At 39.2% G+C, this 22,927-nt stretch overlaps 1 protein-coding gene across 10 annotated transcripts in view; it reads right to left on the reverse strand.

Moving 5' to 3' along the window:
• Positions 1 to 14,688, reverse strand: part of LDB1 (LIM domain binding 1) — an 84,854-nt gene extending 70,166 nt beyond the window's left edge. For all 10 annotated transcript variants that reach the window (XM_087964678.1, XM_087964677.1, XM_026672122.2 and 7 more), the window contains exon 1: positions 14,290 to 14,688. In XM_087964678.1, the coding sequence (XP_087820804.1) occupies positions 14,290 to 14,314 (25 nt within the window). In that variant the 5' untranslated portion in view covers positions 14,315 to 14,688. The remainder of the gene's footprint in view (positions 1 to 14,289) is intronic.
• Between the last annotated feature and the right edge of the window lie 8,239 nt (positions 14,689 to 22,927).

Raw genomic sequence — 22,927 nt, forward strand, 5'->3', positions numbered from 1 at the left:
GCTCTGGGAGATGTTTTAATGTATAGGATCTGCATAGTTGCTTTTTCATATTTTTTCATATTTTACATAATTGCAAAGGTAACTGGTTTCCTAAGCATATACATTTGAATCTAGATTTCAAGATATTACCCAGATTCAGTAGTCATTTTCCAAGGAATGCATACTGATGCATAAAATTGATCTCTCAATACATCCTTTGGGCAGCAGGAGGTTCATCTAATTTTTTTCTCTATATTGGGTGCCTCTCACATAATTGTTATTGCTAAAGAGCCTTCCTAATTACTAGCACTCATAGCCCTTATGTTGGCCTAACATTATAGGAGTCGCCATTTGACCTATCTAGAAAGCATCTTAATAGGGAAGACTGCTTTTTTTTCTAATAACACTACCATGGCATAGTAGCCACTTTTCATTAACAAATGCACTTGAAGTAGGTTTGTTTCACTGAGGACACCTTAATAATCTAACCTTGCCTTCATCCATCTTCTGACTTTTAGAAAACCAGGATAATGCATTGGTGTTGGGAGTTGGAGCAAGGAGACCCAGATTCTAGTCCATCTCTTCAGCCACAGAGGCTCAATGAGTGTCTTTGAGCCAGTAAAACTCTCAGTCCAACCTACTTCATGGAGTTAATACTGTGGGGAGAAATAGGAGGAGAGGGTACTATGTAGTCCATTTTTACCTCCTGAATGATAAGCAGGATATAAATCAAATAAATCAATAAAATATCTATGTCACACAACATAAATGAGTAATATTTTTTTCTCCCAAGAAGATGAATAAGGAGCTATTATTCAACCTCTCCCAAAGTCCCATCAACTGACGGTAACCACAAGTTCTCCTGCAGCTGTCTGATAAGAACCTTTCCTATAAGTCCCATTTTCTTTATGCAAAAAATAGAAGAGTAGGCTTGATTTTCTTCTTGCCATTATTGCTCCAATTTTTTCCTTTGCCCAAAATTACATGCATACATATAAAATCCTCAGTTTGCACTACTGTCAGGTCTGTGATCCTACTAGCCCATTTCCCAAATCCCATCAAATTATAAGATGATGTTAATGTCCAAACAGTACAATACTGTATAAACAGGAGACCAATATTTGTTCTTGCATTAAAAAGGAAACTTAAAAAAAATTGCTAAACTCTTTATATCTCTCACCCAGTCACTAAACTGTTATTGTTAAAATAAGGAGTCTTTTTCTAGCATTCTATTGACAATGCATTACACAGTACTATTAAAATCTATATCAAGGATCTCCAAACTTGGCAACTTTAACATACATGGCTGGTTGTGGAATTCAAGGAGTTGAAGTCTACAAGTCTTAAAGTTGCCAAGTTTGGAAAGTCCTGATCTATATAATATCAGCATTACAGGACAAATTTTTGAAATCTCAAGTCACCCTCTCAAATCATAAGAATTGAAGGAAATTTATTCCAGCATCCTGTTTCCCAGTGCTCTTCAATATCTTCATAAATCATTTAAATGACGGTATAGAAGGAAAACTCATCAAATTTTCAAATGACACCAAGCTGGCAGGAATAGCCAACACGCCAGAAAATAGGCTCAAGATAGAGAAGAATTTTGACAGACTTAAACACTGTGCTCTATCTAACAAAATGAAATTCAATGGTGATAAAAGTAAGAGTCTACATTTAGACAAGAAAAACCACATATACATGTATAGAATGGGTAGCACCTGGTTCAATAGTAATAACTGTGAGAGGGACCTTGAAGTCCTAAAAATATGACTTAAATATGAGCCAGAAATGTGCTGCAGCTGCCAATAAAGTCAATGTGGTTCTGGGCTTCATTAACAGAGGGACGGAATCAAGATCACACAAAATAATAGTACCACCTTATAATGCCTTGGTAAGACCACACTTGGAACATTGCACCCAGTTTTTTCTCACCAATGTTGAGAAAGAGTGCAGAAAAGAACGACAAAGATATTTAGGGTACTGAAGACTAAAACATATTGTCATGCTCCCACACTGCGCAACACAACCATATCCTGTATCTCGGTTACACAAGTGCCTACCCACATGAGCGTCCTCCGAACCCAGTGGCTCCTCCGAACCCAGGGGATTGGTACAAGACGTCCTGGAATGTTCACCTCGGTCGTGGTTTGCCTGGAACGTGTTTGCTGAGGCGCTTCGTGATTACGTTTGGAGACGCTACGCGTACGGCAAACCTGGATGGCGTCTAGTGCCTTGGGGAACAGTGTTTGGACTGATACCGGACTGCCGGCATGGGACATTGTTGGTGAAGGGTTGGTGCTGGTGGCGGGTTATTATTCAGATATCATATTGTATGGGTTTAATTATGGGCTGGATGATAATTCTGAAATTAGCCGGATATTGAGGGGCAGGGGTGGGATTCTACCGGTTCTATAGAACCCCTTGTTAACTTACTTTCGGAGAACTGGTAGTTAGAAGCAATCTCCTTTTGTTTTTTTCCACCCAGACAGCCTAGACTTCCTGTCTCCGGAGCTTCTGAGGCTTTCTTAAAGGGGAAGGGTTGTTTTAAGATTTTTACACTGCTGTTGGGAGGAAATACTTCCCTGGACAATCAGCACTTTGAAGAATTAATTGAATAATAAAGCAAAGCTTTTAGTGACAGGGAACCAAGATGAGTGACATTCAGCAAGGCTTCTTGGCTAGCTAGAAAGATTAACATTCAAACATGAGTTTACATACCCTTTCTGAGTTTTGGTCTAAAACTGGTTTTTGGTTAAGGTTAATTCTGTGCTTGGTGAAGTTTAATCCTGTGTTGATTGATGGGATAATTTTCCCTATTCAGCTTCAACAAACAACAGCTACTGTGGTGATTTAATTATTTGTATAGTGTTTGAATTTTTCTTGCCTCATGGGTTCTTCTTCTATCTGGGGAGGGGGTCTTCCTCACTGCTTTAGTACTATCTAGCACTGTCCTTTTGGGGTATACTTCCAAGAGGCAGGATGCAAGCTTGGCACTGATTTATTTCACTGGCTTCCTGGGGGCCATGTGACTTTTCCTTAAATCTGGATGATTTCCTTAGGATATCTTGTGAGGTGAGTGAGACCAGCTGGATATTTTTAAGTAATGCAAATGGATCTAAGGATTGCTTTTCCTGGGTGTGCTATTTTCTGGAGAGCTTAAATGACCGCTCTGCTAAAGGGTTTCACTTTATGAGCAAGAGTTGGCTGCTTAATAGTTATCACTGCATTTTAACTATTTTCATTCCTCAAGGTGCTCTGGCACCCTGCCTGACTTGGAACTCCGGCTTGCAGGTATTTTTAATCTAATGATTGGTGTTTAGGGCAGCTTTTTGCAAGCAAAGAAGCTTTTTGTATTTTTATACAGGCAATCCTTGACTTACAACAGTTCATTTAGTGACCGTTTAAAGTTACAATGTCACTGAAAAAAGTGACTTATGACCATTTTTCACACTTATGACCGTTGCAGCATCCCCACTGTCATGAGAGGCCAGATGAGAAGTGCCCCTTGACATGAGTGATGTCAAGTTGGCCATGCCCACCCAGTCACTTGACCACCAAGCCACACCCACCAACTAAGCCCACAGAACCGGTTGTTAAAAAAAACTGAATCCCACCCCTGTTGAGGGGGAGTAATTATGTACGAGAATAAATACAACTCTGTGTTGATGTAAGCCCAGAGCTGACTTTGAAACGATTGCTTACTTGTTTCTTGTTGTCACTACCTGGAAAAGAATAAACAACATTCTGTCTGTTTGAAGGAGTTGAGTGGTCTTTTCGGTGCGGTTGACCCAAAGAGCAGCTGAGACATGTGAATGGTTGCAGGAATTGGGAGTGTCTAGTTCAATGAAAAAATAGACTAAGCGTGGCATGATAATGTTCCAATATCTAAGGCAGGGGTGTCCAACCTTGGCAACTTTAAGACTTGTGGACTTCAACTCCCAGAATTCCTCAGCCAGCTGGCTGAGGAATTCTGGGAGTTGAAGTCCACAAGTCTTAAAGTTGCCAAGGTTGGACACCCCTGATCTAAGGGGTTGCCACAAAAAAGAGGGAATCAACCTATTCTTCAAAGCAACTGAAGTCAAGTCAAGAAGCAACGGATGGAAACTAATCAAGGAGAGAACTAACCTACAACTAAAGAGAAATTTCCTGACAGAACAAGTAACCAGTGGAACAGCTTGCCTTCAAAAGTTTTGGGTGCTTCATCACAGGAGATTTTTTAAGAAGAGTCTTGTCTCAAATTGTATGGGGTCTCCTGCTTGAGCAGAGGGTTGGACTAGAAGACCTCCAAGGTCACTTCCAACTCTATTCTGATTGTTTTCTCATCAACTACTGTACCAAATATTTTAAGGTGAGGTGGGAAAATCCAGCAAAGAAATATTCTAAAGATGGAATTATATTTTTATAGTTGCTGGGCATCACTGCTTCTGAACTGTTCTGGACTGCTTAATGTAATAGTTGTAGTTCAAGCCAACACAGTTTCTATGCTCAATATTACTACATGTATTGAAACACTATATACTACATTTTCCCATAGCAGGAGGTGAATGTGTGACTGTTATGTACTTTATAGGTGTATGTGATTCTCACAAAACAGACAAGGTCCATAGAAATACCTTCATGAGACACCAACATCACTGAAATGTAACTTCCACTATTTGAGATCCATTCATGGAAAAATGGCACAGCTAAGAAAATGTTTTAAAAATTTGTTAGAAACATCCTTGTAGGCTGGCAATAGTAGAATAGCATTCTCTTTCTCACAGAGTAAACAACTGAAAAGAAATTTCTTGTTCATTATGCAGCTAGAAAAAAGGGAAAATATTGTTGCTTTTTTGGAGCACTTAATTGCTACAGAGTAACAATTCTCGTTCTTATTTCTATATAATATTTTGGTGTAGGATAATACATTTCTGTTAAGTAGACCATTTTTATTTGCATTTTAGTCAGATTTATTAGAATGAAAGAATATCTATGCAGTGTAGAGATAATGATTATGGCTTAAACATGGTCTTTTACATATGTCATTTGTAAAAAAAACACACAGAGGATGAGTTAAATAACCTTCTAGTTTCACAATGTAAATATGGATGCAGCAGGCTATCAGTTCAGCACTAAATTCTTGATTTTATGCCAATTTCAGATTTTCCTCCCCCCTTTCTTTACTCATACATAGTTAAATTTCCTTAATTTTTCTGGCAGCTTAAAAGTTATTTTGTTAAGATGAAACATACCCTGCAGTGCCCCCATACACTTGCGATACCTACTGTAACTGATTACTAAAATTCAGCTGTCTGGCATATCCTACCTAGAAAGCAGGATCAATAGAGTTTGTGATAACACTTCAGTCAGAATTATTGCATGACAAACGCTTCATAGAAATATGACTTCAAAGCACATTTTGCAAAGAAACAGAAACTAAGATTGCTAAGCTTAAGAATGACATGAAACAAGAATCTTATTTTCTCTTTAACCATGCATGATGGAAAATGTCAATCAATGAAAAAGTTGTATAAAGTAGTGAATAAAGTTCAGCAATATCTGGGATTCAAGTAAATATTTGAAAACATAGTAGGTGAAGCAACATTTAGACTATTATTGTAATCAATTCTGCAAGTTGATACTTCCTCTCACCTCTATGTTAAAGTTCACTATGAGGGTCCTAGATCAAAAAGGATCCAACCTCCTAAATTTATTCTGCTTTCAACCTTATAGATTACATTGTTCTAATCAGCTAATTAATTAGCACGTCTTAATCAAGACCTTGTAATGCTTGGTGGTATTTCAGTGGAAACCTGTATTACATCGTATTACAGTATGTCATGTGCTTCCTTAAAATATAATTGCACGGGGAGATTTTGTGATAGTTTTAGAAAATATGTAAACACCATACAATCAGAAAAAAGTAGGTGACAAAGAACACAAAAAAGTGCAGGACACATGAAAATAAATTTTAAAATGTGTTTCATTGTTGCAGAATGGCAGTTAGTGGGAATTAAAAATTCCTGGTCAGGAAGTCTAAAAAAGCACAAGATAAGTATGGATGCCAGAGGGAAAAGAATTTAGATGATGATTCGGGGAATCACATTCAAGAGAGGTTGATAAGCTTAGAAAGGGGTCAGAATAAAGGTGGCAAAATGGCTGACTTCATCGGCACTTTTTTTTTTATTTCTTAAAGATATTGGGAACAAAAAGCCACTAGGAGGCAAACTGTTTCAATTTCCACTCATATATCCCTCCCCAAAGAGTCCAGAATGAAATTGCAAAAAACTAGCAGTGATTTGGACCATACTCTTTAACACCTAAGAAAGTTTTTTTTTAATGTAGGGGTGGGAACAATTTGTTTCCCAGTGATTCCTGTCTCTATCCCTACCCTTAATTCCCCCAAGGCTAAAAATGGGGTACCTTTCTTACTAGTGACATCAACTTTGACCTTCATGCTGATTGGAGACGCAAATTGCAGCCTCCAATCCTGGGAAAGCTGCCCACTCAGCTTAATTGTATGGCTTCATGCCATATGTGAACCAACTGTTGTATCCCAAATAAAATAATAATAAAAAGTAGCCTGTAGTGTAATGCAATGTGAACGATGTTTTGTTCTCATGCATAAGGTTTTCTTATTGTATCTATTGTTATACCAGATTTTTTAAACCCAAAAATTTCCCATTATTGTTTGCATGTCTTCCTTAGCCCTCCAACAAGAAATAAACTTAATCTTGAGCTAGTAAACCTCCTTTGGAGGGTCAGAAATTGAGACTAGTGAGAAAGGAGATGTTTTTAGTCTCTTTCACCTCTTGCCATTTTTCTACTGCAATTGCCTCTTCCAGCTGCTCCAGCATAGGTTTTCAGAGGTCAGTTTATCTTTGCAGATATGACTCTTGAGGGGAGGAAAGTTCTTTTCAAATATGAAAGACAGATGGTTAGGTCGAGAAGGGACCTGAGAGTTTGTTTAGAATCAGCTTCTTTCAGCGGAAAACAATCTTGAGTGATTGCAAGAAAACTAGCTGGATGGTAAAGGGGAATTCCAGTTTGCTGCAGCTTTAGCCTGTCCCAGTAGGAAGCACTTCCTGCCTCCTGCAGTCCCCCCTCCCCCAGCCTTGCTCATCCCCTCTCTATTCCCAGGACTAGTGCATGCCCAGGCGGTGCCGCCGAGTGAGCCCCAGGCTGGCAGCAAGGAGGCTCTTTTGTATTTTTCTTGGAGGTGATTGGCTAGTGAATCCCCTAGGCAGCCAAGCGGCAGAGTAGAGCGGAGTTGCTGCAGTCTGGCTGGCAGGGTTTCACATGCACCCAGCATGTGACAGTTCCCAATTAACTCCTGCTCCAGTTCTGAACATACGCAGGAAAAGCCACACACATAGCCAATATAGCTCTCTCATCTCCCACCAACCATCACCGATGGATGTTTACTGTTCCTGCCTCCATTTACCTCCTACTGTCTCCATCCTCATTCTACTGCTTTTCTAATCTGTCTATCGCAGGCAGCAAAGTCCTATCTCCTTTTCCTGGGAAACAATTCCTATCAGCATCTGAGAGCTAGTTTGGTCTAGTAGTGGTTAAGACACCAGGCTAGAAACCAGGAAACTAGTATTGCCTCAGGCATGCAAGTTGTTGGCTGGGTGACTTTGTCACTCTTTCAGCCCGGATATCAGGCTCAGGCAAGAAGCTGATCAGTCAATTCCTGTTGCAACCAATGGATCAACATTCAGTTGACAGACCCTAAACTTGCAGAGGGGGGAGAAAGACACTAGGAAAGAAAAAAAAAATTCATGTCAGCAACTACTGCCATCCTGTGGCTTGGATAGTAAGAAAGCTCCTTCCTTTTGGTTTGCCAAGCACTCTTTCAAATGTCCACTACTAGGAGAAATTAAACAATCAGCATTTACTTAAATTTGGCTCGGTATTATTTGTCTCTCTTCATGAATTTACAGCCAGTATTTAAACCCTAAAGCCCAACACTGCTCAGTGAAAATTTCATTTGCAGTTTTTTTCAGGTACCTCTTTCCCACATTCTCTGGATTTTTCAAACCCATAAGCAATACAGATTTCCTCAGTTTCTATCTGCGTTTTCCACAAAGTCCGAATTTAATTCATGTGCTTTTCTCACAAATCTTATAAACACACTGATGCTGATGAAGTTTATGCAATATAGTAAGCTAAAATATGATTGGCTAATTGTGCTTCAGAATGCTATATAAATTAAGCCAATATGATTAATTTATTATTCAATGTGTTGTACAAACTATGCAATTTGAGGAATTTATTAGAATTAGTGGACAATTTTAGCTGCACAACATGAAAAGTTAGCCAGGTCATGGCTGCAAACGTGCTACTGAAATAGATGGATCACTTCATTGGGAAATACATATTGCCTCATCTCAAACAACCTAAGTCAAGTTTGTGTTTGTACAGCTATCCATTGAACATCATTAATCTAGTAAAGGCACTCTCCTCATACTTTCTATTTTAAATTTTATTTTTGTCATTTACAAGTCACCATCAAGGATTTGTCTGTGTGTCTCCCTCGTTTCTATTTGGCATACCTGTAACATTGGTTAGTAGCTCCAAATGGAAAAGTGGTTTCCTAATCCATTTATTGCAATAATGGAGACTATGTTAAACGGTACATCATCATTTATTTGCTAGAATGTCTGTCGAAGTCAAAAGCAGGTTAAAAAGTGACTGGTTCCTATTTTGTACATGGCTAGTGGTATCAGCAGAAATTATTATGTAGTTTATACTAGTTTCAAGTAGTAGCACTCAGAACATTGGGACATAGACCTACACAGATCACTTGTTCTGTAGAGATTCTCAGTCTTGCAGGAACTTCCTCAGTCTGAGGAAGCTGAAGAAGCTTCTTGGATCAGAAGCGAAACATCTTCAAAAGGAAAAAATGAGAAAGTCCAGTTACCTCCTGAAAAAGCACCTTTGGGATAGATCACTAGGGTATTTCAACCTTTAAAGAGCTTAATAAACAAAGTTAGTATTTCCTTTTAAGACTGGTTTCTGATTCAAAAGGAAATAAAATTACATCTCAGTCTGTTCCTTACTGGAGGAGAAACTTCTTATTCATTGTGCATCGTATTCAGATTGGGAATCTCATTTTCTTTTAAAACAAACTTTAGCTTCTGGTCCTTAAAAACGGAGTGGGGGGAATTTGTTGAAAAATTGGAAAACAAAGAATATCTTAAATATGTTTCTGGACAGGAGTGAGCATGTGGTGGGCCTCCAAGTATTCTGGACTTAAGCTACAGCTTCTCTAGTTAGCATGAATGATGGTAAACAATTGTAAGCACTCAGTTGTAGTCCCCCAAAACTAAAGAGCTCCTATTTGCCTATCACTGCTCTAGAAGTATAGTAGATTTTCTAAGCTCTTACAGAGAAACTTACTAAAGCTCCTATTGTGCTGAATCAAGCACTCTACAATTTCTCTCTCACTTGCTCAAATATATTTTAAAAATACTATAAGGGAAAAAAAGATGGACCACTTTTAATTCCTTGATCTCTCTTCTAATCCATCATGACAACTCAGAACAAAAAGCAATTCAGAGATAATATTTATAATAATTTAGAATTGGTATTTCCTTCACAGAATACAGTACAACCATTGGGTCAGATCCTTGGTCCTTATTTTCTTCTGTAATGTGTCATCAAAAGATGAATGATAGAATGTTTGGTAGCATGAAAGTGGTTGTGGGACTCGGAAGGGAAGGATTTCAGCTATAATTTCCAGTACGAATGCTGGGAATTCAGTTTTAAAATGTAATGCCTCCAAAGTCATATTTTCTGTCTGAGATTATAAAGTCAGGATAAAGGACTAAAATAATCTAGAATGCCTCCCCATTGGGACACAATAGTGCAATGTAGCCACTGCTCTTCCTTTGTGGTTTTAAAATGTATTTATCATTGTGATTTCACACTGAACTTCACACTGAGTTACTAATCCTGCAATCTTGCAATCTGTATCAGGTGAATAGTGGAAATGAGAGGTAAATGACAGGTAAGCAGTTATTCAGTTATTCATATCCATCAATTTTAACAAAGCCAGGCAGATGTGAGTTCTTAAATATATTTTAAATATATTATTAACAGCAAATTTGAGTAAATGCATGAAGAGAAATAAAAATATCACAAGTAAACAACAAAGTTAATAGTAATGTAAAATAAATACAGTAATAATACTCTGCCAATGAAGAAAATGCAAACAAGAAGGAATGATTTCTTAATACCATAAAGGTTTTTTCTGTGTGATGTAAAATAAGGTAATCAGGTATTTCTTAGCCATTCTACCCTTTAAAGACTTTTATTCCCAAATGTGTTGTAATCCACCCACCCCACTTCATAGAGAATGTTAATTAATTCAGGCTAATTCGTAAAAATATAGAGGAATGTGAAAATATAAGAAAAGCTTTGGGAGGAAAGTTATCTTAATTCTCAGGAATATACGACACTTTTACATTAAGAGAGGAAAGCTCTTGTAGCCCAATCCCAACTTGGAAATCCTCAGCACACACTAACAGAAAGCTAAAGTAAGTTTTACCTCAAGGTAAAAAAAAAAAGTTCCTTGTTAGACAATGGCCAGAATACAAGATCTATCCAATCCAAAATCTTTGTTTGTGCCTAAGAGGGAAATTTTGAGGAAGAAATTCAAAGGCACTTTGTAAAACATGCATATCAAGATCTTTACAGATACACACAGATTTTACTGAGTTTGGAAGTATTCTTTTTATACCTTTACATCAAGGTAGACATTCCTATTCTCAGAAGACAAGCTTATATCTTGTAGATTAATGTTTAGAGAAGCAGATAATCGAGCCACCAGTATTATAGAATAGATACCTATAGATCAATGAAGGCATTTAGAAAATAGATTCAGCACATAACCATGTGATATACAATGAACTCAAAATTGTCAGTCAATTTTTCGTATTAGAAACTTGAAAACAAATATTTTGATTATTTTCCAAGCGGAAAGCCCTTTGAACTGAAGTTACTCTCTGCTCAATTGTGTCCAATTGTAGAAATCCTTACAGTTCCCCAACTGCATGAAAATCATCATCATGCACACTACTACAGAGCAGCTTCACTGAAGGAACAGTGACAAAGGGATAATATGTCCAGCACCATCTTCAATCAGTTATATCCTCCTTCTCCATTATACACTTTTGCCATTCTTTTCCCCTTAAAAATTGGGGGAAATTTTTTTTTAATCTGAATTTGGGAAAGTGGAGAACTATAAAGCAAAAGACAAATGAACATATCAAATACTGGGATCAGACATTTTCCTCCAGTCTAAAGAATGACGATGAGGAACTCGCTTTGCCTTATCCTTCGGAGAATAGAAGAAATGCAGAGCTACACCATATGTAGAAATGGCCAATGGAGGCCGCCCTTTTGTTATAACTTATAAATGCCACTGCTTCCTCTTTAAAGGCAGACACCCACAGCTGGAAACTCCTCCAAGTTAATGCACGCCCCCCTCCCCAGAAGAGCAGCCACATGAGAGGTTCATTAAATGTTTCTAGCTGGCAGAAAGCCAGAACCCGAGCTTGTTTGTTCTTCATTCCAATAAACAGTCTGTCATGAACTCCAAGAGCAAAATCACAAGGAAAGCTTCGATTTTCAGAAGAAAAATCATATACAAAAATATAAACCCAGCAGTTTACTTCTTACATTTTTTTTTAAAAGGCCACAGTTAAAACTGGCAGGCTGATTTGATTCTCCTAGGAGGCCCTCTGAGTCCCAGGACAATTATAATACCTTATCCATAAACATGATTACATCATAACTTAGGACATGGAATAGTAACAACACAGTGTTTGTTTCAAATGCAATGTTGTAGCAAAGTGAGATTTAATAAAATCTTGGCTGTATCGCAGCCCCTACACCCTTCCCAAGGCTCAGCTAAAAAGCAAAATAGCAACAATGGCATTATCCTATACAGACATTTGTGAGCATTTAGCTGCAACGTAGCAAAAATTAACCTCAAGCGCACAGAGCAAATATGAATGTGAAATTCCCTCCGAGAAATCGGGTATGCCCAAGCTGCAGCCTGGGAGCAGGATGTTGGTTCCATGAGCTATCCTGCCAGCCCCCATTTCAGTCAATGGGCAAGGGGGGAGGGAGAGGGAGAGGTGAAATCCTGGAAAAGTGTGAAAGGAAGTTGGGTGGGGGAAGGGGGAGAAGCCCATGCTGTGCCTGGTGCTTTAAATGTTTGGCCTGGCTTTGGAGGGAGAACACGTGACTTTCTGCTTGAGGAAGCAGCAGCAGCTCTGGCAGCTTCCAGCGGGAGATGGAGGAGGAGGACAAGGAGGTAGTAGTGGCAGTGGTGGTGGGGGAAGGGAAACAGGAAAGGAAAGGACTTGTTTAAAGCAGGGATTGCTGCAAGCTAAGGAAATAGATTCAGCCAGACAACAGGTAGGGGGCAATGGCGGAATCAAAGAGGTGAGCTACTCAAATATCCAGCATCAGAGCAGGCAGGCAGTTCTGGCTTTCTGGGAGGAAGGAATGGTGGTGCTGCTCTATACACATTGAAGGAATTTACCTATATCTGGAGCAAGGAACATGATGCACTGAGACAGACAGCTTGGGAAATACTACCTGGATGTTTCACAGCTGGCAGAATCTCAGCTTGGAGCTGAATGCTTTGCAAGAATTGCAGGAATTCTCACAGAGAGAAACCGTATCTCTGTCAAACTACAGTAGAGGACATCATCCCTCATACCTGGAGACCTGACATATATGTCAGACTTGCCTGTTGAAAAGAGCCTATCCATGTATGTACTCTGCGTAGCTCATTTATTTCAAGCACAGAAGCATGGAATCACCATGTTTCTAAGGAAGACTAATACCTGAATTGCATTTCCAAATTTTGGAACATATCTCATCCTAAATTTAATCTTCTTTACATTTATATGTCGTCTAGGAAACACAAATAGGATGGTTTTACATTTTACAGCTAAGGTCATTCAAAGACTAGTACTATTTATTATTAATTTTATTTGCCACCTATCTCACTGTGGGAGGCTTAAAATACTGTAGGCAGCTTAAAATTGCGGGACAGTGAAAGAAACACATAATGCCAATATTCAACTGTCTTGGATTGTCTCAGAAAGCTAAGCAATGCTAGCCGTGGTTGGCACTTGGATGGGAAATGACCATGGAATCGCAAGGCTGCTCAATTGAGAAGACAACAACAGAATGCTTCCACACTGTTGCCAAGCAAACAATCAAGACATGTCCATAAACTCACTAGGAGTCAAGCTTGACTGAAGAGAAATGCTGACTTTTTTTAAACCTAACAGTATAGCATTTCCTTCTAAGTTTCATGTGAAAGAGCCGAGTACATTATAATCTACTCAGCACTGATGAGTCTGTATCTATGCCAACCGTGTTTAAAAGCTATGCAGGTTCCATTTCCTAAAGGTGGAAGATGCCTGTCCATCCTCCACATTAACAGACTTTATCATAATCTCTCCCCTCCCAGGCCACAAAGGCCAACTTAGCAATGCAAAGAGCTATCCCTTCACACAGCTCCTCCATCAGGGAGTGAAGCTTTGCCCTGACACAGCAGAGCAAACCCAATAACCACATCCTTGAGAATTGGCATGCCTTCAATAACAGGCATTTATAACCCTAAACAGAAGAAATGTTTCAGATTTCAATGTCCATCTTGAAGGAGAGGCCAGAAAACCAACTTGACACAGCTGCATCCTTCTGCTATGAACCCAAAATACTCCTGGCCAATGCTCTGCCCATGCAGAGAAGCCCTAGAGAATAGGACCCACTGAGGACAGGTCCCCCCTTACCTATTTTTGTAAGATAGATATAGCTTGCCCATAACCTCTTCAGTTTACCTGCAGCATACTCTGAGTATCCCAGACCCCCTTTCCTTCTCCCCGAGATTGCCGTCCATCAAAACAGTAACTTCCACGAATATTCCCCTCCCAGACGGGAACCCCTCAGGAACCCCAGACTTCTTTCCCAACCGATACCCAGAGTTAACCGCAAGCAAAACGATCAATAGCATAGGCACCGGGCGCCCCAGCCCCAAACCGATACCAGGTTGCCCTCCTGCTGCCAGAAAACCGAATTCCCGCGCTCATGCTTGTAAAGGAAACCTAAATCCCCAAATGCCATTTTCTTTCTCCCTTGTCTTTTTCCTGGAAGAAGGAAGATTGCTCCGAGGTTGGTTTTCCCACCGCCTTTTCCCAACTGCAGAGGGGCCCGGGCAGGGGCAGGAGGAAGGAGAGTCCCCGGACTCGCAAAAAGGATGTACGCCCCAGCCCTTGTCTTTCTCAGCGTCCCTAGACTCACCTGGGCATGCACAGCCTACTGACATCTTCACATGCCCGGCCTGGCGCAGCAAAGGTGCGACGTGCCCGCTCGGCGGGTCCTGGCATCCGCCGCTCTGAGCGAGACCCCAATCGCTGGGCAAGGCCGCCCCCGATTGTGGGGCCTCCCCGCCGGGAAGCACAGCAACCGCAGTAAGTGGGGCAGCCCGATGCTGCTTCTCCCTCCGCTCGTCGGCGAGTCCAGGGCTGGGCTGCGTTGGCCTGGCTGTGCGCGAGACGACCCTGCGCTCCCACCGACTCGGAATCCGATCGCTGGGCTGATTAATATGCTAATTGCGCGGCGAAGGAAGAGGAGGAGGAGGAAGAGGAGAGCGCGAGCTTGTCAAAGTGACCTGAGCTGAGTGGCGCGCCGCGATAGGGAAGGGAAGGGCGAGGAAAGAGGGGGGGAGGGGCAGCCATGTGACGCAGATGGAGAAAAACACACCAATCTCTGCCACAGTAGCCACCCTAGGCGGGCTCGCGCGAGGAGAGGAAAGGGGAGGGAACGGAAGGGAAGGGAGGGAGGGAACGCAAGGCAAGACGCGCGCTTCCGCGTGTGTGTGTGGTGTGTGTGTGTGTGTGTGTATTGTGTGTGCTAAAAAAAAAGACATGTGCTGACACGTTTGCAGGCAGAGGTACCGTATACGCTTCACTTGTGCGCAGGTTGTTGTTTTTTTTTTAAAGGCGCGAATTGTGACCCGCGTAAGTAAAAGAGAGCCAAAAATAAAAATAAACCCTTCTCATTTTCCTTTCACCGAGGCAGCATTTTTTTAAAAATCCAAACCTCCGTTTTAATTAGAACAGTCTTTTCCCATTTTCCGACGAGTTCAGACTCTCCCGATCTGTTGGGCTTCATGCGCTTATAGCTGAGTATTTCACTGCCTGGAAAGGACAAACTGAAGGTTCCTCCAGATCGCCTGTAAGTCCCGCTTTCCAAGGATGAGCAGACTTTGGTTGAGTAGGCTCTGCTTTGTTATAAACTGTGTAAAATCCTGAGATTTACTAGGTGAAGCCAGGTGCAAAAAGAGAAGCCATACACAGATGCCTTAGGGGCAAAGGGCACTCCAGAAGTGGTTAAGGCTCACAAGTGCTGTTCCACAAAACTGATTCCTCATCATCCTCATGTAGGAACCTACCCCTCTCCTAGAAAAGTGAAATATCCTAGGAAATATTAAAAAGGAAGAATATTTCCCCTAAAAAGAGTAGAAACTGAAAGCAGAAACTCACCTCACAGAGGCAGAAACTCAACCCCCCCCCACTTGTCTAATGGGCATTAAGGCCTAGGCCAGAGTATTCTACATAATAAAGGCCTCTACCCATCTCACCACCTGGCCTGGGAAGATTGTATCAGCCAACACACAGGTAAAGCCATGTGGTCCAGACAATGCCTCCAAAGTTAGGTAAGACCCCCGCCCCTGGGAGTCTGACAGCCAAAGGAATACATTTCTTGCACAGGAACAGGAAACACTAAGGGGGGGCCAACAGAGGGTATATAAGGGTCTCTCAGCAGCTTGGCCCACCCTTCTCTTTTCACCTTGAAGCAAGTGATTGTCCTTTTCACTTTGGAGCTCCAAGACATGTGGTCCTGCCCACCATTAAACCATCTTTCCATACAGCCTCCATGTTTCCAGTGTCTTTTTCCCCACTTGGAACTGAACCCAGAAGGATAATTCTTCCAACACTCACCACTGAGGAAGTGGGGGTTATTGGTTTGTAGGTAAAATGTGTGCAATGATTAGGAAATATCCAATCTATTGCAAATTCTGAGATCTGTAGATCCAAATATCCCTTAAATCTATCATTTAATCAACATGTATCCTTTTATTTTTGCTACTCAACTGTTAAGTAGTTCTCAGATTCAGGTTAAATTATTTGCAACAAATGAAAAATAGACTGCAAAATAATTGTCCCTGAAGTTTACCATTCAACCTAAGTAGCTTTTCCCTCAATTTTTAAGAGGACCCTGTCATTAAGTCATATACACTTAATGGAAGGGTTGGTATCCTCCATTTCCCCTCTATATTGGAATAGCTATAGATCCCAATAGCATTAATCACCAATCACTTTGATTATGACTGATGAGTGTTATAAGACAGTTCTTAAATCTGTACTCCGTGTATGCTACTCCTTCACATTTTTCCATCTTACTTTCTGGGTTCTGATTCACATTTTTTATTGTTCTGGGTTTTTTTTTTTTTGCATTCAAAATTTAGTACATCTTCCAGATTTCCTTTGCTGAGATGCAATCTTTCTGAAGAGTAAGATATTTGGTAATTACTACTCTTAAGGAAGTATAGATCATTTTTCTAATGATATCAAAATAGTGATTCCTAACATAGTTTGATTTATTAGCTTATGATTTATTATGAATATATTATGAATATGTTCAGTTATTTGTTGATTTTCTGTTTTCTACTTATGTATTGACTAATTGTAGGATGTTTTTATTCATAATATCAGTAGAGGCCTTGTAGAAAATCTCTTTATAGGTGTTTTCTTATACAGAACTATACAGAAGTCTGATGATGGCAGATGAGATTCTGCCAAAACGTTGCTACAACTTTAAAAGCACAGTGATAATGACAGTGGGAAAATACCCGAACAAAGCTGAATACCATACATCTCTTTATAGATGTTCATAGTTTCAACTTCACATAAAAATGAATAGATAGGCTTTGATTAATTATTTAGTCCTTCAGGACACTGTAGAAAGTTAGCACCCACCTCTCTCCTAGAAGAATGAAATATTCTAGGAAATATTTAAAAGGCAGAAAATATTTTATTTCCCTGGATGAGAAAAGGAGAAATATGTTTTAAAGACAAAGCAGCTCCCTGCAGCTCCCTGGGTGATGGGATTAAGAATGGCCCTCATCTCACCACATGGCCTGGGAAGATTGCATCAGCCAGCACTCAGGTGAAGCCGTGTGGTCCAGACGAAGTCTACAAAGTTAGCTAAGACTCCCGCCCCTGGGAGTCTGACAGCCAATGGGATACATTTCTTACACAGGAACTGGAAACACTAAGGTGTGGCCCAACAGAGGGTGTAAAACCAAGGGATTCTCAGCATCTCTCCCCCTTTTGCCCAGGAACTCCAAGGCATGTGGTCCTGTCCACCATTAAACCATCTTCCCAAACGGCCTCCAGGTTTCCAGTGTCCTTTTCCCCACCTGGAACTGAACCCAGAAGGTTATTGCTTCCAACAACACATTTCTTATTTAGAAGCATGTCTGGCAGTTCAGTTGAACCAAAGAGGTTGCGTATTAATGGATTTCATGTTTCTTAAATAATGGAGAGACATACATATTATATTGTTATTAAAGAGTAATGTTTTCTATTATTCACCACAATTTTGCCAATACACTTTTCTCAGGTTAATAACTCCCTGGGTTATGGAAATCATGAGAAAGAATATGTATCATATTTTGAGAAAAGGATTGGTCATTTAAAAAATCTAATTTGTTTTAAAAAAAAATACCCAACTCTTCTGTATAAGAGGGGGGGGGGGGGAATGAGTGCTTTGATATAATATGTCTATTTGACCAATCGTTTATCTTTACTTAAAAATAAATCTGCAGATTTGATAAACTAGAGTTAAGGTTAGAATTACACATTCTTTTAAGAATTAGTCTGCAACATAGGATAATTGTATTTTATTTTTCTTTCCTTTAAAGTATTTTGTCAGTTGTATATCACCTTTGCCTTGAATATTCTATTCATTATTAATGTACTTTTAAATGGCTGACCAGAACAGATTCTTACATGGATACAGTAATTCCAGAGCTAGCCAAGCACCACCCCCCATTCCAATAAGAAAGAATGAATGACACAATAGGATTATATACTGTGGGAGTAATAGCTAAACACAAGTAAAGCATACTTAAGATAACCTGGACATTTTTTCATAGTCTTACAGCTTATCTCGAACCCTGGAAACTCTCTTCTGCATCTCAGTTAGAAAAACCATTCTACATGGTTGTAACCCTTGAAAATGCACAGAGGCAAAGATGATGTCATTAGCTAAAGTCTCATAGTGCCTATGTCTGGTGAAGAAACCAGTTGGGAATTTTCCAACAGTTTTAGCAAAGGACAAAGAAATCACAGAGGAGATGTCATGGGAGGAGTTGCTGTAATAAAAACATAAAAAGGAGGCCCTATAGGGAACACAAGGTTCCTGCTGACTGGAGTCAGATCCTTCAGCAGGAATTGGTGGTATGAAAGAGATTTCCAAGCATGAGCTCATTTGGCAAACCAGATAGAAAAGCCTGCTTTACTGTTAAAATCTAGTTTTAAGTTAACAGAATGGGAAAGGGAAGACTAGAAAACACTCTTCCGCAGAAGAAATTTCACATAACTTTGTTCAAAATCTCTTTAGTATATTATTGTTTGGCCAACTAATAAACATTGAAGCCATTCTCCTTTACAAGATAGGATGCTATTTATATTCATTATATATATATATTAATAGTGGAAAAATGACCCTCATTATATGGTGCATTTCTATAATGAATTTACCCAGCAGGAAGTACTTAGAGAATATGTAAGTTGAATTGAAAATACAAGAAAAAATGCTACCTCAAGAATAATTTAAAACAAAATATATTCTTTATATATATGATTCTATTATATATATAATCCAATCATATACATATGATTATATTATAGGGGGGCTATTCAGATATAAAAGGAGAGGAAAATTGGAAAACAATGGAAATTAATTATCTTTCATACACACAGTTCCAGATGAAATAAATAATGTTCAAATTATCTGGTTGCGTAGACTCCTGTTTCAGAGTATATACAATATTTATAAAGATGAAGGAAGAATGACACCCGCTTTTTGATATAAAGAAGCCTCACACTGAGAGCAAAGTCACATGTTTTATAGAAATTCAAGATTAGAAAAACCAACTTCTTAGCAGAAGTCAATATAAAGAAAAATGATACAAGATAAAATAGCTTATAAAAGACACTGGAGAAAGTAAAACAATGTTTTCAAAGATACAACTTATTAAGCTATGGGAGAAGAAGCTACCTTTAAATGAGCTACATTTCACTGGCTAATCTGATCCAATTGATTGACCGGTAGGGTTCAGATGATGAACCTCATCATTTGGTTTGAGGGGGAGAAGATTGAATAGAAAACTTTAGTTTTGGCTCCATTCTGAATTCAAATCTCACAAAGCAGGATATACAGTGTGGGATTTTTGAACATGGATTTTCCTATGAAAATGTAATGATTTATATTTTTCTTTAAAGTCTAAAAAGAACATGGTCTACTGAAAAACTATTTTGATGAATTTCCTGGGTATCTCCAGCTCTTAGGTGATAGCAAGCCTTAGAATAACATGTGTCTTTGTTATTCTTTGCATTCCTACAAGGAGGAATAAGTGGAAAGCAATGTTGCTGATCTACATCAAAAAGGTCTGGATGTGTCATAGATCTTGGCAGCCTTGATTAGATCTAAAGTAATCAGGAGGTCAGCACAAGCCTATCAACATACATTCCTAGCTTAGCTTCTGATGCATTGCACAACACACAGTTATTTAGCTCTTGATAGAGCTTTCTGCTAATTATTTTGCCCTTTTCAGATAAAATTTCCAAAGGCTTCTGTAAACCAGGAAAAAGAGGTTGAGAAACTGGCATCTGGGAAGAAAGGATAAGAGGAATCTGCAGTTGCTGAGTTCTCAGTTCTAATATACTTTAAAAACAATTCATATCTGAACTCTTGTGCTAGTTTCAACCTTTCTAAAGTGATGCTTTGTTCAGTATTGATGGTTGTAAAGAGCCATACATTCAGGTTTGAAGATAGGTTATATTGGCAGTCAACTTAGAATTTAATCCAGAAGCATTCATTTTCTTTATTTTTATTTAATATTAACTATATATTCCACCTTTGTTGTATAAATATTCAACAGCGTAGAACAATTTAAAATGCATAATATAAAACAGTACATACAGTTAAAATCATTTCATTAAAATAATGTGGATCAGTATCTGGGCTTAGCCTTCTATTCAGCATAGGGATCTAAGAATACTTTTTTTAATGGGGGCATTGTTATACTGGAGTTTGTATGGAGTTCTCCCAATATATTCCTTAGGTAGAGGATTTATTTATCTAAAGCCAGGTGCAGGATTTATTCATTCAGAGATTACAGGAATTTCTGTTCCTTTTGAAGGCTTGTCAGTTTCTTTACAGATGTTTCAAAAAGCTCCTGTCCTTTAGTTAAGCATGCTGAAATTCAGTTACTTGCCCAGTCTTGGCAGGTGTAGACTTCAGTCTGGGCTGAAGAAATCCAGATAACCACTAGATGGCAGCAAAAGAGACAGGGAGCTCTAATTTGCAACTATCCCCAGAGTGGAAGTCTGTACAGATTCTCAGTCATCCAGGTCATGGTTGTCTCAGAGGTGCTTTTTCAGGAGGAAAACTGAACTTTCTTGTTTTTCTTTTGAAGACCTTTCGCTTCTCATCCAAGAAGTTTCTCCAGTTGCCTTCTGAAAAAGCACCTTAAGAGTATCCCCAGAGTCATCACATTTTTGGAACTCCGATCTGACTGTTCTTACAGGGAGTTCTGCAGATGCTGAGATAAGCAGCTAACTCTTCTGTGTTGAGAGTTGTCTGGACTTTTGACTTCTGTGGCATGGAATTCCACAGGAGTTTTGATAATAGCTGTAACATCAAGAGAAGGGGAGCTAAGCATTAAAATATTTGCAGACATTCCATTGAATGCATGCCATCTGACTTTGAAGTAAGAATAATTTAAAATAAACAAATTAATAAATAGAAAATGATGTACCCACATAAACATTAGTTGGTTGGTCTTTCTGCTAACTAGGTTTGGGTAATATAACTAGTAAGTAACTAGGTTTGGGTAATGAACTATGCCGCCTATGGTTATACTTAAGCGTAGCACACAAAATTATCTGCTACGATGTCCTACCAGTCAATGATTACTTCAGCTTCAACCACAACAATACAAGAGCACACAACAGATACAAACTCAATGTAAACCGCTTCAGACTTCATTGCAGAAAGTACGACTTCAGCAACAGAGTGGTCAATGCCTGGAATGTACTACATGACTCTGTTGTTACATCCTCTAACCCCCACTCCTTTAGCCTCAAACTAACCACTATTACCTCACCCCATTTCTAAGAGGTCTGTAAGGGGCGTGCATAAGTGCACCATTGTGCCTACCATCCCTGTTCTATTGTCCCCATTTATTCGTACCTATTTCCTGTATTCTTACTCATGTTTATATTTATATCTATTATCTTGTAAGTGATTGACAAATCAAATAAATAAATAAATATGGACGCTTGTCTCTATCTCATACAGATTTAGAAGGCAAAATAAAAGGAATTGTCTGAACTCTGAAAAAAACATATTTATCTATAAACTAATGCTTTTATTTTTCATGTACAGTAGGAGAAAGACTAGTAATTTACTTACAAAGATGTAATTCACCTTCAGATACTTATATTAGGGTTAAGTTAGGCTGACTTCAGTTTTCTTTTTCCACACAATAATGTCTAAATTAAAATTACATGAAGAGTAGATAATGGTCATGTCAATTTTTTCAGTATCATTGTAACTTTGAATGGTCACTAAATGAACTATTGTAACTCAAGGACTACTTGTATTAGGGAAGAGCAGACTTTAACCTCTTTCTGTCACGCATAGTATCTGGACTGAGTTGCCTCTTATCTGGAATGCACCCTGTCCCTCCTGGGAATCTGCCTTCTGACTACATTCTGTTGCGTGTGGCGATATAAAAAGTTTCAGTAACTTAATATGTACCAACTGTAAGTTCTATGGTTCAAATTTTCCATTATTTTTTTCTCTTTAAAATAATTTTATTGAACACTACAATCAAAAGGATAAATGGTAATAGAAACTAAATAGAAAAAATGTAAAAGCAAAAAATAAGAATGTAGAAAAGAAAAAACAGTATAGAGAAAAATAGAAAAGAAAAATAATATAGTATATAAATAAAGAAATAATTTTCCCCTTTGTACAATTTTAATAACTTATCACGATAGGAGGGCCTTGCTGCTGCTTCTTTGTTGTTGTTGTTGTTCTACACATCTTACTCCTTCAGCTGGAAGTCTAGCAATGCCTAGCTTTGATGTGATTTCTCTTATCTAATTTATTCTATTTTTATCCACTATTTTTATTATTTTATCATTTTTATTTACTCATGTTCCCTGCTCTGCCGGGAGGTCAGGATCCTTGGTATACTTGTGAGGAGCTCTGCCATTGTTTGCATTAGGACTCATTTCTTCTCGACTCCCGATTCCTTTTCTTCTGGATTTAGGACTTGTTTCAGTGACTAGACTCTATGCTATATTACACAGCTCCCCCTCTATTGTTCTACTTGATATAATGAAGACAAGGAAAAGGAGCAGATCTCTCACTGACCCGGTTCCTCAACCTTCTCTGAAGCAATCCAAGATTGAGGACTTTGTTTTAGCTCGGCCTCTCGGTTTGAAAGCTCCTGCTCCCTTTTGTCTGGCTGCTGCCGGTTGTCACAATCTTCCGACAGTTGAGGGCGTCACCCCCCCCCAGTTGAGAACAAAGGCTTATCTAAAACTACGGCCCCCAACCAACCCTTAAATGAGCC

The sequence above is a fragment of the Notechis scutatus genome, chromosome 4 (assembly GCF_049901735.1).
Source record: "Notechis scutatus isolate UNSWTSFEM ecotype Mainland chromosome 4, rNotScu1.2, whole genome shotgun sequence".
Lineage (NCBI taxonomy): Eukaryota > Metazoa > Chordata > Lepidosauria > Squamata > Elapidae > Notechis > Notechis scutatus.